This window comes from Gasterosteus aculeatus, chromosome 17 (genome assembly GCF_964276395.1).
Source record: "Gasterosteus aculeatus chromosome 17, fGasAcu3.hap1.1, whole genome shotgun sequence".
Classification (NCBI taxonomy): domain Eukaryota; kingdom Metazoa; phylum Chordata; class Actinopteri; order Perciformes; family Gasterosteidae; genus Gasterosteus; species Gasterosteus aculeatus.
Genome location: NC_135705.1, coordinates 14,881,147 through 14,895,208, shown reverse-complemented (window position 1 = coordinate 14,895,208; position 14,062 = coordinate 14,881,147). Strand labels below are relative to the sequence as shown.

Sequence of the window (14,062 nt, the reverse complement as noted above, 5' to 3'; positions counted from 1 at the left end):
AAATAAAGGTGCCCCTACATTTAGCTATATCCCGCTGTAGGTCATCTGTATTATGTACGCCAACCGAAGGAAAGGCCAGTTTTCTGTCTATTTCAGATAATACGGTCAGCACCATTGTTTGTCATCATGTAGCCATCTGATGAGTTTTTTGCTCTTGTTTCTTACAGAATCATAGAGATGAAATTCAGCGCAAGTTTGATGCCTTGAGAGACAGCTGCTCGGTAAGTGCCGTCCTTTGTCTCTGCTTTCAGCGGCAGCAGAACCATTTTCAAAAGGTTTTGCAAGACATTTGAATAGACTGTGATTAACGTTCATTCAAATGGGGCATTGAAGGCTCCCGAATCAAGCCTTTGGCAACAAACCACATTCATTTGGCATTCTGTTTTTTACCACTTGAGTCCATATGGTAAATGTATTTGTAGCTTATAGGGTTACGATTAACAACGGGTACATGGATTACTGTATGAAAACATTTAACAAATCACCTTCAACATTCAAATAAAACATCAACGAGATCCTTTTTTCTTTTTTTGACTGACCAAACATCCTTTTCCTAACTCCTGGCCAACACAAGTGTTGTACTTGTGGCATTTTGGACATAACTTCATTGTACACACTCATAAAAGCATCGTAAAGATTTATGTTTTAATAAGCGTTTTCTCTTGTGTCTTTTACCCTGAAAATATCCATTTGCCTCCAACCAGGAACGGCTAACACCTGTCTGTGTGTCCTCAGGTGATCACAGACCTGGAGGAGCAGCTCACACAGCTGAGTCAGGAAAATGCTGAATTGAACCGCCAGAACTTCTACCTGTCTAAACAGCTGGATGAAGCGTCTGATGAGAGGGAGGACCAGCTGCAGCTCAGCCAGGAAGTGGACAGGCTGAGGAGGGAGGTGGCTGACCGTGAGATGCATCTCAACAACCAGAAGCAGGTAACACACACACACAGTATGGTGAAAAGTTAAAGATAGAACAGTTTCTATCCTCAAATGTGATTTAATAGAATCATTAAACCTCATCACCTACTGACATCATCATCATCATGTAGTTTGGCCCAAAAGCTGTGAAAGACTTCGCTTTTTCTTGTTTATCCTCCCAGAACATTGAGACCCTGAAGACCACCTGCAGCATGCTGGAGGAGCAGGTGGTGGAGCTGGAGTCACTAAATGACGAGTTGCTGGAGAAGGAGAGGCAGTGGGAGGCCTGGAGAGGAGCCCTGGAGGACGAAAAAAGCCAAGCCGAGAGACGCACCAGAGACCTGCAGAGACTGATGGACAATGAGAAGCAGAACAGGTGATGTACAAAGATCAACACTTAAACGTACTTGCACAGTTATTATAAAATGAGAATGTGCGTATGCATACACCATGTATTGAAATGATAAGTCTTGCCATGCTGCTGTTCACAGGCTGCGTGCTGACCAGCGTAGCACTGAGTCTCGCCAGGCAGTGGAGCTGGCAGTCAAAGAGCACAAGGCTGAGATAATGGCCTTACAGCAGGCCTTGAAGGAGCAGCGATTGAAGGCTGAAAGTCTGTCCGACACGGTGAGTCTTTTGTGCACTACTTATAGTACCAGCCAAACATTTGCACACACACCTTCTCATTCAATTCAATAAGAAGCAGTGTTGATTCAAACCCTATCTGCAGTCCTCCAAGGGAAAAAAAAACAATTTTCCTACTGAGCGAGAAAATCCATGCTTGTGTTTTTGGAGTTGGAATTCAACTTTCGGTCTAAACAATTTTAAACAAACTCGTCTTGTTCTCACAGCTCAATGATCTTGAGAAGAAGCACGCCATGCTGGAAATGAACGCCCGCAGCTTACAGCAGAAACTGGAGACAGAGAGAGAACTGAAGCAGAGGCTGATGGAGGAGGTAGAAATTGAAAAAATACTATTCATTAAGCTTAAATCATATGTATTTATTCATTTAGCAGACTTGTTAAAGAAATGTACTTTGAACTAATGTGTTTTTAATAAAATTCCTTTTAAACATGAGGCTAAAAATGGTCTCCTGATTAGGGCGTCTGTTTTAAACACGTCCTCTTTTGAGTCAGTGATATTTTCCACCCTCCTGAAAAGTGGCTGATTTAGAATCAGATTTCCTGCTTCAAAGATCTGCTGATGTCCTCACAGCAAGGGAAGCTGCAGCAGCAGATGGACCTTCAGAAGAGCCACATATTCCGCCTCACCCAAGGCCTGCAGGACGCCCTGGACCAGACCGACATGCTAAAGACCGAGAGGACCGACTTGGAGTACCAGCTGGAGAACATTCAGGTACTCACTGAAGTACCTTTGCGATCAGTTGAAATACAGCCGTCTCCGGGGAGGGACAGTCTCCTAGTTAGATATTAGAATAACCATGTTCCCCAGGGGGCCGAGAGGATAAAGGAAATCCCAATTCATGTGTCCTCAAAACAAATTTGTTCAAGGTAGTGTTCCGAGGTACTTCCTTCTCTGAAGGTTTGTTTTCCTTCCTGTAGGCCGTATACTCCCATGAGAAGGTGAAGATGGAGGGGACAATCTCCCAGCAGACCAAACTCATTGATTTCCTCCAAGCCAAAATGGACCAGCCCACCAAAAAAAAGAAGGTCTGGGAAAACATTTTATGACAGCTTTAAGCCATATTTATGCAGTATTGCATTTTTCTCGCATAGTTTCAGCAACATGTCCCCTCTTTGAATAGGGTATATTTGGACGACGTCGGGAGGATGTCGGAACCACGACTAACGGGGCTCTGGCTCCGCAGGCCCAGCCAGTGGTCCCCATGCAGTACGGCGACATGAAGCTGGCTTTTGAGAAAGAACGATCGAGATGCGCTGATCTGGAAGACGCTCTGCAGAAAATGAGGATCGAGCTTCGATCCCTCAGAGAAGAGGGTAGGTCCCAGTGTGGGGCAGCACAGTAACCGCACCTGATAGGGGGTCAGCTTCATGTCTTCATGTCTTCTGACATCATACGGGAAAGAGGACTGAGATGACGTGTCGTAGCTGTTCTTGGATCAATAAAATCTTTGTCTCTTGACAGGTAGATCTGTTTGTTTTGTTAGATACATAGATTTGTAATGGAAGATGGCAAATGACAACAGCTCAGGTAATCCTGTATTTTGCCTGCTTCCTCATCTGTACCAGCATTTTAACAGCGTTGCCATGGCAGCATCTTATTCCATCACCACAGCTGCCCAGTCCTATGAGATTCATTTCAGGATCTTTTGTTTTTTTGGTAATGGAGCAAGACATTTCCAGCTGCTGATCTAATATGAGGTTGTTTTATTTGTTTATGTGGAATCAGCCGCTCATTTCAAAGCCCAGGAACACGTGGCCCCGTCCACGCCGGCCCAGGCCCGACATCAAATCCTCATGTCCGCCATTGTGAAATCCCCAGAACACCAACCAAACCCCAGCAGCCTGCTCAACCCCGCCACCCGCTGCAAGGAGACCTCCACACCTGAAGGTCAGTCTTACACACAACACAGGTGAACCCAATGATGCCAATCAGCCTGACAAGAACCTAGGAGTTACTCTTCTGAAGCGGTACAGTGCCTTCCATAGGAGCGTGCACCCTGATGCTATCAGTTGCAGCCCAAATGAACTCTCTGTTCCCTTACTTTGTTTGTATGTGGTGTGTTCATGTGTGTGTGTGTGTGTTTTCCTATGGCCTGTCTCACAAAGCAGAATTATGAAGTTGAATGAAGTTGGATAACTCGGCTCATGTTAAACCTGGAGTTTGCTCCAAACCAGGGACGTGGACTGAACTGGAAAAAAAATTAAAAAAACACTATTTGGAGTTTTTTTCACTGTGAATTCATCCAGCTAACATTGTAACCCTGCTTGGGCCTGTCTCACAAAGTAAAAATGGTAGATTAGCCAGGTAACATTGGTTTTAATACGTGCTGTGTAGTATGACATTCCCCTTTTGATATGATAATAACCACCATGGACACTGAACCCTGTCTACTTGGCTCATGGCTGTATAGCAGGTTCAGTGTAGACGGCCCATCTCCTGAAAAATTGAAAACCAGTTTCCAAAAAATCCTCGACAAAAAATACTGCATTCACTTTGAAGTGAAAGGTGTCACACAGCACCTCACAGACCAAATTAATCTTTTACCGCATTATATTAGTTATGAAACCCTGTGATGTGCCGTGTAGCTTTGCTTTGTGATTCAGGTTCCTTCCTGTCCAGGTTTCTTTGCTTTCACATTGCTATTGTTAGACTGCTCTCTCCTTTCTGTCTCTCCCCTCCGCTCCTCACAGAAAAGAGGAGGGTCACCTTTGAAAGTAAGTTAGCAGTCACCACCGTGTGCCATCCCACATGCATGAGCTCATCGCCATGCATGTCGCACTGCACATCTGACCCAGATGCGCGGATCATACTGCATACTGCGTCTTGTCACGTTAACTGTAACTTGACCAAAGAGTTCATTCTTAAAAATCAAGTTTGACTTGATGTACTCCCCTTCTTTTTATTTATTTTTTTAAACATCGTACCTGAAGTCATTACTGGAGAGCATTTGGTTGGCTAGGTAGCCTTTCACCCAGAAACACTGTAATGCTTTGATCATTGGCATGCATAATCGGATTTTTAATTATAATATCAGTATTCTTAAATGTGAATTTACCCAATATCAGAGGTAATTATTTACTGTACCCTAAGGTTCCTGGAGAAAAACTGCATCACATGATCAAAGCCTGTAACAAAATATTCCGGTGTGATAGTTCTCTCTCAGTAGCTCGTACCCAGACCCACTCCTTCGTCACTCTTTGCGTTGCAGAGTTTGGTCGTCGCGTGAAAGAGAGAATGCATCACAACATCCCTCATCGTTTCACCGTGGGCCTCAACATGAGGGCTGCCAAGTGTGCCGTCTGCCTGGACACTGTGCATTTTGGACGACAGGCCGCTACTTGTCTAGGTTTGTTTCCAGCACTGTGGCTGGTAGAAATGCACGTGGGAGTATTTCAGAAGACAAATCATCTCTTCAATCCCCCTCTAATCTATGACTTTTTTTTTGTATCATAGAGTGTCACACCCTGTGTCACCCAAAGTGCTCACCATGTCTCCCGGCCACCTGCGGTCTGCCTGCCGAGTATGCCACTCACTTTTCAGAGGCTCTGTGCCGAGAAAAGGCCAACTCTCCTGCACTGCAGGTCAAAGAGGCCAGTGGGCACGTCCGCTTGGAGGGATGGATGAAGCAGCCACGGTAACATAAGACCGTAATCCTGCACCACCAAACTGATCACCATCATTTTTGTTCACAGCTTTCATAGCAGTGTACATTTGTGTCTTTGCTCACACAGAAATGGCAAGCGTGGTCAGCAGGGCTGGGAGAGGAAATACGTGGTGCTCGATGGAACGAGAGTATCCATCTTTGATACGGAGCCCAGGGAAGGTCAGTACTTTATTGTTGGTAATAGAGGGAGATACGTTTTTAAGCCGCAGTATCTAATTATAATGTTGTTGTTTTTCTTCTGCTAGACTATATAAAGATGGAGGAAGAGTTTGAGCTCTGTCTGCCTGACGGAGAGGTGACCGTTCACGGAGCTGTTGGAGCCTCCGAGCTGATCAACACTGCCAAGTCAGGTACTGGATCAATACCACTTAGTCCTGCTGCACTGAGCCTGTTTTCAGAATTTAAGTATATCATCCTTTCCCCAAATTTCAAATTAGATCCACATGATGTCCAATCTGTACTTTAAATCTCAAAATACAAAAACATGTTGACAGTGAAATTAAGCTCTTTGCAAGCAAGCCATTCGGTCTGTCTTTCTACATGTGTGTGCGCAGACATACCGTATGTGCTGAAACTGGAGTCACATCCCCACACCACATGCTGGCCTGGCCAATCGATCTACTTCATGGCTCCCAGCTTCCCCGACAAGCAGCGCTGGGTTGCTGTACTGGAGTCTGTAGTGGCTGGCAGCCGTGGGTCTAGAGACAAAGTGGACTCCGATGCTGTAAGTACCATATGTTCAAATTCTTCTTGTGTCGGGCCTCTTTCACAATGGGAGTGTCTCCTTTATAGAAGACAAACCCACTAATTATGCTCTTTTCACATAGTAAATGAATCCAGGGGTTACTGTATTGTTGGGTGAAGACTGGATCAAATATTATGAATGACTCCATTAAACATCAGCCACTGCCTTCACTTCGTTTTCTCTCCCTCCCTGTTCTTTCTCTCTCTGCATGTTCTCTACATCCACGTTTTTTTTTTTTTAATATGTGTGTTCTCATCGTCTTTGTTCATGTGATCTATGCTGTACGTGTGTATCTCCATTCAACTCGGTTGTGTGGATCATATTATAGGCAGGTGTCTCTAAAAGACAGAAGAACCTTTCCCCTCTGGTTCAGGTACAGTAAGTAGCTGCACGAACGCTCGGGCTTCAGTCCACCGGCTGACTGAGCATGCAGTAGCTGTACACATCTACGCACACGGGTCAATGCAGCCCCCAGGGGGCTAATTTATGAGTGTATATACTGAATACACAGATGTAACTGGCCTGTGAGACACATGCTCGCATCACTTATAACATACACTCGTAAACCTACATAGTGCATGCATGTGACTAGTCCCTGCTGTGACCTCTGGTCTGGTGTCATATGCAATGTCATGCATGCTTCTGCAAAAGCCATGCAATGCTGCAGCCCCCTCCTCTAAAACCTTAAGACACCTTCACACACTCATCCAGTCTGCAGGCTTCTGCTATTGATGATTGTGTGTTTATTGCTGTTTTGAGGAGCACTCTCCCATCCTCTTTCATTCTGTGATAAATCTGATCAATAGTTTTGCAATATCTCTCAATTACAGTACCAGTCCGAAGTTTGGACTGGTACTGTATATGCCAGCGTTACCAAACGGTGTTGCCCGTCCCTTGTTAATTGTGTTATTTCGTAAAATATGGATTTTAAAGTTCAGTATGTACGTTTATTTTTCAATCATTTTGGCTTGACAGTAGATTGCACTACATGGCCCAACGTATTGAACCCCCCACCTGAAAATGTGATTACTGAACCTATGCTGCAAATGTGAATTTCCACGGCATGAATAATATGTGACCAAGATGTACAAAGTATATGAAGTACAGTCGGCATCAGAAAGAGTTACACACAAGGAATTAAGCACAGTGGTTAAGTAGCTACCTGCCCCTACAGACTGAGTTGTATTACTTGAGGATCAAAGCTGCCTTTACAACTTGTGAGGCGTGCCTGTATGCTTTCCATACAGTTTGTGCAAATCCCCTTGCTAGTATAATAATATAGTAGCATTAATTTCCCTAAAAACCCTCAGAAGAGTACACAAAAGTATGTGGATATCAGTGTCTTCTTTTGGCCACATGGTTTGTTCATTGATTCTCCCCTTTTTCACCCCGCTCAATTTCACACTGGAGTCGCTGAGAGACTTATTATTAGCTATCTATTAGAAAATGATCATCCACACTGGACAGCTTGAGATGAGCAGCATACTGTTCAACAGTATGTTTTAACAAATTGAGCTTTTGCAGCTGCTATTGTCTCTGTGAAGTGGTTGTTTGTTACGGCTAATTAAGAAACCGTTTATATTCTGTACAGTCAGAAACTACCAAGTACTAAGTTTGCCACATATGGGCAAACACACATGTACATTTTTATTTTTACAAATAATGTTGTATTTAGTCAAAGTAAACAATTATTTGTGTCAAGAAAACATTAAACACATACTATGCTGTATGTGTTTGTAATTGTAACATTTTGACATTGACATTGAGGTATTGAGGCATTAAATATCACAATATTCCTCCTAAATTAGACGATTATTTTTCTTTTTTGGTGCAAACCTCCTACACTTACCTTTTCTGATTTGATATTGAAAGATGGATTCACAAATACAAATAGGGTACATCTCTGTGTTAGGGCTCTCTACTGTCATCCCTGCTGGGGCATCTTTAAAGCAACAGATTTGTTGAAGAATAATCTCCCTCTCTCTCTCCCTCTCCCTCTCCGACTGTCTTTATAGAAACTTCTTGGTAATTCTCTGCTGAAGCTGGAGGGTGATGACCGTTTGGACATCAACTGCACTCTCCCTCTCACTGACCAGGTACAAAGACAGAAACCATCGACAGGAACATGATGGCACTTTTTTGTTTGTGTTCTGTTTGGCATGTTGACACTGACATCTACACTGCTGTCTGTATGTTCCAGCTGTTAATCGTATTATCTGCCCCCGTCCTTTCCACTAGATTGTATTGGTTGGTTCTGAGGAGGGTTTGTACGCTCTTAACGTCATAAAGAACTCTCTGACGCACATCCCCGGGCTTACCTCCGTCTTCCAGATCCAAATCCTCAAGGAGCTTGATAAGCTGCTGATGATCACAGGTCAGTACATGATCTTAAATGGACAACTTGTACTCCATTATAAGTCGTGAACTGATGTTCTCTTGTCAGTGAAAGCTAGCAAGACCCATGCATTAGTGACTCAACATGGCTCTTTTTACGCTGCCAGATCATTTATTTATTGTGCAGCCACACACTTTTTGTAATAAATTATTGTTCCACACACACACAACTATTTGATGTAATAAATGTTTGGAAAATGGAGCTTAGTGGCACAAAAAAAGCCTTTTCTGCTGCAATTATTACGTCAGATAATCCTCTCTGTAGCAAATATATGATGGTGTGATTCTACGGGTTGTGTTTGTTGTGACAACCAGGAGAGGAGAGGGCCTTGTGTTTGGTGGAGATCAAGAAGGTGAAACAGTCTTTGTCGCAGTCCCATCTCCCGGCTCAGCCCGACCTCAACCCCTTCATCTTTGAGACAGTCAAGGGCTGCCATCTCTTCTCCTCTGGAAAGGTGGGCTGCGTTGCTGCTACTTGGAGCAGAGCGAGATTCTTCCCCCGTTAGACGGTTATTTAGTTAATGTGCTGCCGCCATGATTGTGACGTTGTTCTTTCTTGACAGATTGATAATGGGATCTGTATTTGTGCTGCTATGCCCAACAAAATTACAATTCTGCGACATAATGAAAGCCTGAACAAGTTCTGCATCCGGAAGGTGAGTGGGCTTTTGAAGATGGATCAGGAGAGGATAAAGTCATGAAGGAAAGGTTGTGTTTTCCAAGTGGCTCTTTTGGTGCAGGGAGCGTTGAGTTTGAGCTTGAACGTCTGTTTGCAGGAGATTGAGACGTCAGAGCCCTGCAGCTGTATCCACTTCACTGGCTACAGCATCATCATTGGCACCAACAAGTTCTATGAGATCGAGATGAAGCAGTATGTGCTGGAAGGTGGGTCGCAGACCGCTGTGATTTATTCGTGGTCTGCATTGGCATTAATAGTGTGAATAAATAACTCTTTCTGTCCACCAAGTGGCAATACTGTCGCTGTGAATTTTCAAGATCCGCACCTGAAGGAGCTGAGTGACTTTTTTTTTCTTCCCTTTCAACACATTTGTTTACAGAGTTTCTGGATAAGAACGACGTGACGCTAGCTTCGGCTGTCTTTGCCGCGTCCTCCCACAGCTTCCCCATCTCCATCATCCAGGTCACCACGGCGCCACAGAAAGACGAATACCTGCTGTGTTTCCACGGTTAGAATCTGGTCCTCCTTGTTTGGGCACACGTGCGCAGTGCGTTGTGGATGCGGTTCAACGTGAAAACAAACAAAAATCAGAAAGCGGAAACCTGCCTCTATAGCAACAGCAGATTTTAATTCTTAAAATTATAACAGTCATTGTTGTCGCACTTTCAAAAAGGCACTTTTGTGTGATACCAGGACATTTTTCTTGCAGAGTTTGGTGTGTTTGTGGACGCCTACGGCCGCAGAAGCAGAAGTGAAGATATCAAATGGAGCCGCCTGCCTCTCTCCTTTGGTAAGTGTATACATGAGAAAACGTCCTTTTCTCTGTGACAGTCAATGTTTGATATGATTTTAAGTGAATGTTTTGGTATTCCAGCCTATAGGGAGCCCTACCTGTTTGTGACCTACTTCAACTCTCTGGATGTTATTGAAATCCAGGGACACGCTGCTTTGGGGTAAGATTCTGCTCCCGTGTCAGTGCCAGTCCATCAATTAGGGTTTACACTAAGTTTAGTTTTCACCCAGTCACATCATCATCATTTTGTGGGTCTTTACTTAGTGTCAATGCATATTGTAGTGATTAATTGTTAATTTCCCATTACTGCCAAAGGGCTCATTAAACGCCTCAACAAGAATTAACCATTTCAGTCACAGCTCTTCTTCTTTTTTTTTTTTTTAATTCTTTTAGCATCTGATGTTCTCCTCTTTCCAGGCCCCACTCGTATGCACACCTGGATATCCCGAACCCCCGCTACCTGGGCCCAGCCATCTCCTCTGGGGCCATCTACCTGGCCTCCTCCTACCAGAACAAACTGCGGGTCATTTGCTGCAAGGGCAACCTGATCCAGAGCCAAGAGGGTGCAGGGGACCTGCAGCGAAACGGATCGGGACGCAGGTGAGGACACTACTTATTAAACCAGCTCCAGGTTATTTCACTGTCTGTTGGCGAACTTATTTACACAGTTACACTGTTCTATCTTTTGGGTATTGCTTTGATGACGTTTTTCTGCTCTGAACTTCGTCATCTTCGCCACCATAACGCGTGTTGAGCTGTAACACTATTTGACATTTTAAGTTAGATTCAACGCCTACAGTAGGAAACTCTCAAGTAGCACATTCTTTCAATTATCTCGTCACTTTCAGGATCCTGTAGTTTGATTATATAGTTTATCATTCATCTGAATCTAAACAAGTTTTGGTTATTTCAGAATAATTTCTAAAGAATGGCACTGAATGTGGCGAACCAATCATATATGGAAAATAAATAAAATGAATAAGTTGTATGCTCTAATACAAATTAATTGATCATTTAACATAATGCACAAACACAGTCTAACCCCATAACTCTGTATTCACTCAGTATTCACATCCGATGAGGTTTGATGGACAACTGCATCACTATAATGTTGATAAATCCATTATTTTGTGTCTTGGAAATAATACAGATGACAATTTAGGACAAAGTCCTACAAAGCTAAAAGGAATTGTGTACAAAAGATAAATCATGCAAATGGAGAATTCATCTAAAAGATAATATGTGTGTGTGTTCGATTTTATTTTTTTATTTGATTATTAAATTCAAAGTTTACTTGAGCATCTTGCTTACGATATTCATTCATTTATTTTTTGGTGAGGTTTGGTTCTCCCTGCCATGCAGAGACTATAGAAGAGCAGCATGATTGCATGTGCACTGGTGGTGTTGAACGATCAATGGGACAAGCTGGCACTTCTGGGCACAAGGTGGCATCCACAGGAGGTGATCGTTAATTTGTGGCCTTTGGCCTTTGTTTGATTTGGTCATCAAATAGGAGAGTAACGCCTCCATTTTGCTCCTTACAGGAGGAAGAGTTCCTTTTTTATCTGTAACAAATCCTGAGTACAGTCTTTTTAAATTAGAATTGCTTTTTAGAATGCCACTTGTGTGATGTAGACAAAAGAATCGATGAATAAAGACTTCCGACTGAGACTTGTCTATTTCGATTTGAATCTCACCTACAACTGAGCCTTTATTATTCACAAGGCTGTTTTTTAAAACTGGCTTTGCCCTGGAGTTGTTGCGCTCAGCCTGTGACTGTTTTCAGGTTCAGTCTTTTGAAACCATGAATAGCAAACTGCGAACGCTTGTAAAAGGAGCTTGAACGCGAGTCCCTCCTCCTCACTGTATCCGGTGACCCTTACAGTGCCAAGCAAAGCCCATTACCCGAGACAGCGCATTCGCCTTCCTGTGACCAATGACACCCCGTCTGTTGTGTCCTCGGTTCCTCCCTAACAGCCCTAACAAGCGTGGGCCTCCTTCATACAATGAGCACATCTCTAAAAGACTGGCAGCCAATCCCCACGTTCACTCCGATCCCGGCACGCCACACCGCTACAGAGAGGCACGCACAGAGTTCCGGCGGGACAAGTCCCCCAGCCGCCCGCTGGAGAGAGAGAAGTCTCCCGGCAGGATGCTGGAGAGCCGCATGGCGGGGTCCCCAGGCAGGGCCATGGCGGACCCTCGGCTAGAGCGCTCCCCAGGCAGGGCCATGGCGGACCCCCGGATGGACCGCTCCCCCGGCCGGGTGATGGACGTGCGCAGGGAGAGGTCGCCTGGACGCTTTGAGGAGCGGCAGAGGCTTCACACCGGTTCGGGCCGCACGCCGATAAACCCGGTCAACAAGGTCTGTTAACGTTTCCGCAGTTGTTGACTCCTGTCTTGTTTAAATTGTCGGCTTTGGCTCAAATTTGCCGTTCAAGTATTTCAAATGATGCTAACAATCAAGTCCATGCGTGTGCATGTATTGATCTGACTGTATATACTGATTTGATCCCACAGGTATGGGACCAATCATCTGTTTGAGAGGCAGCGGAGCCACTCCCCCAGCACGGACAGAGAAACGCATCCTTGGACAGTGTCACCAATCCATGACGAAACACTGCCACACACCTAAGCTGAGGATTTCATAAATTTCATCTTCAAAAATTAAATCCCAGTATGTTCTCAACTTTAGACCCCGTTGGGTTTCGGTAGTTACTGTGAACTCCACACAGCAGTGACGAGGATGCATAAGCACAGCCGTAGCAACTTTATCTCACAAGTTAATGCCTAAAATTAAGTCCAACGCTCGTGAAAATGACAGAAATTCACTTGAAATAGCATTAAAACGTCAGGCTCAATTCTGCGCTCAGCTCTGACCCCGGTAGCCACAGATCAGCGCAGGACGTCGCCGTACTTCTGATGACATTTCTGGCTCCCGCGCAGACGTGTCAACACACGACCGCTCTCTGCTAATCTCTCCTCGGTCGCGACTCGGAGGGGTCGCGGTGACGGGACGCAGCCGCAGCACAAAGATATTTCGTCTCAATTTAAGTAGCTGAATCCTCCCTGCCCTCGGATAAGTCCACACTAAAACTGGGCTACCCACAATCCCCAGCAGGACTTTCTAAACCTCCAGAACGCTATCTGACTGTAAATAGACGAGACATAATTTTATATATATTGAGAAGGAATTTCAAGGCTGGATAAGCCATGTCTATTTTTGTTAAAAACAAAAAAAGTGATTATGTGTCCTCTTGAATGTCCAATGAGTATTCTTTTAACATGTCCAAGCGTCCTCTATCAACTGTATGCGGATCCAGCTCGTGTAAATGCACTTCAATCCGTCCAAGGCAAAACCTCAGCGCTGAACAATGCGACAGGAGGAGAAGATGGGATCATGTTTGAAGCTTACAACATAGTGCTTGAGCATTTCTTTTTCTACGATGTCCCTTATATTGTATATAACCCCAAATTGTTCCAAGTGAAAACTCAAATATTTGTTCATTTTTCCTGGTTCGTAAATGGCATGGATACGTATATCTCAAATCAGAGTGTTCTCTTCTGCCACATTTAGGTTATAATTTTTATTCCACTATTTAACAACAAAGCACATGAAAGAAACCTTTCATTTCTCGTCAATTCAAGTATCATTTCTTAATTTTCTTCTTTCCTTTTATGAAGACAACGATCCAACTTTAAAAGACACTTCAATACATCCAAACGTATTTAGGCTTCCACAGTCAAGCTGCTCACCTTCAACCGAAAAATTGAAGTTGAATTGAATATTATTTTGGTTGTCGGTGTGTGTGTATATATATATATATGCAGATAAGATGCCTCACTTGAACTTGCCCAGTGTGTCTGTTGACATTTCGGCGATCAATAGGAAGAAGTTTCCTCAACTCTGGATCCACACGTGTTCTTTTTAGCAGTCAAACACTTCCTGAATGTATTAAAGCTGAGTAGATAAAGCTGACTCATTTGTCCCAAATGCACCCAATGCTACAGATTGCACAAGTTTTCCACTGGCCTCTACAGAACTCAAACGGGTTCCCTTCCTGTTTTATTTTAATATTATTTTTGTATTTCAGTTCACGTGATCCTGAATCATAATGCTGTAACGCTGGATATGATATTGATGTCTGCTAACAAATGTTTTATTAGCGTTCCCTGTAGAGATTTTGTCACAGAATATTAAATATTATAACCATTGTCTTTCA

At 43.8% G+C, this 14,062-nt stretch overlaps 1 protein-coding gene across 9 annotated transcripts in view; it reads left to right on the top strand.

Moving 5' to 3' along the window:
• cita (citron rho-interacting serine/threonine kinase a) overlaps window positions 1-14,062 on the top strand; it is a 33,831-nt gene extending 19,769 nt beyond the window's left edge. For 2 of the 9 annotated variants that reach the window (XM_040203575.2, XM_040203574.2), the window contains exons 24-50: window positions 168-221; window positions 736-933; window positions 1,101-1,294; window positions 1,410-1,545; window positions 1,770-1,874; window positions 2,135-2,275; window positions 2,482-2,589; window positions 2,685-2,877; window positions 3,290-3,451; window positions 4,255-4,278; window positions 4,773-4,910; window positions 5,018-5,198; window positions 5,296-5,387; window positions 5,474-5,578; window positions 5,783-5,952; window positions 6,302-6,346; window positions 7,989-8,069; window positions 8,212-8,347; window positions 8,683-8,822; window positions 8,931-9,023; window positions 9,144-9,252; window positions 9,426-9,554; window positions 9,756-9,836; window positions 9,921-9,999; window positions 10,257-10,439; window positions 11,817-12,204; window positions 12,360-14,062. In XM_040203575.2, coding sequence (XP_040059509.2) covers window positions 168-221; window positions 736-933; window positions 1,101-1,294; window positions 1,410-1,545; window positions 1,770-1,874; window positions 2,135-2,275; window positions 2,482-2,589; window positions 2,685-2,877; window positions 3,290-3,451; window positions 4,255-4,278; window positions 4,773-4,910; window positions 5,018-5,198; window positions 5,296-5,387; window positions 5,474-5,578; window positions 5,783-5,952; window positions 6,302-6,346; window positions 7,989-8,069; window positions 8,212-8,347; window positions 8,683-8,822; window positions 8,931-9,023; window positions 9,144-9,252; window positions 9,426-9,554; window positions 9,756-9,836; window positions 9,921-9,999; window positions 10,257-10,439; window positions 11,817-12,204; window positions 12,360-12,383 — 3,489 coding nt within the window. In that variant the 3' untranslated portion in view covers window positions 12,384-14,062. Of the gene's footprint in view, window positions 1-167; window positions 222-735; window positions 934-1,100; window positions 1,295-1,409; window positions 1,546-1,769; window positions 1,875-2,134; window positions 2,276-2,481; window positions 2,590-2,684; window positions 2,878-3,289; window positions 3,452-4,254; window positions 4,279-4,772; window positions 4,911-5,017; window positions 5,199-5,295; window positions 5,388-5,473; window positions 5,579-5,782; window positions 5,953-6,301; window positions 6,347-7,988; window positions 8,070-8,211; window positions 8,348-8,682; window positions 8,823-8,930; window positions 9,024-9,143; window positions 9,253-9,425; window positions 9,555-9,755; window positions 9,837-9,920; window positions 10,000-10,256; window positions 10,440-11,383; window positions 11,507-11,816; window positions 12,205-12,359 lie in introns of those variants that run through there. The other 7 variants (XM_040203577.2, XM_040203576.2, XM_040203581.2 and 4 more) reach the window with 5 other exon arrangements.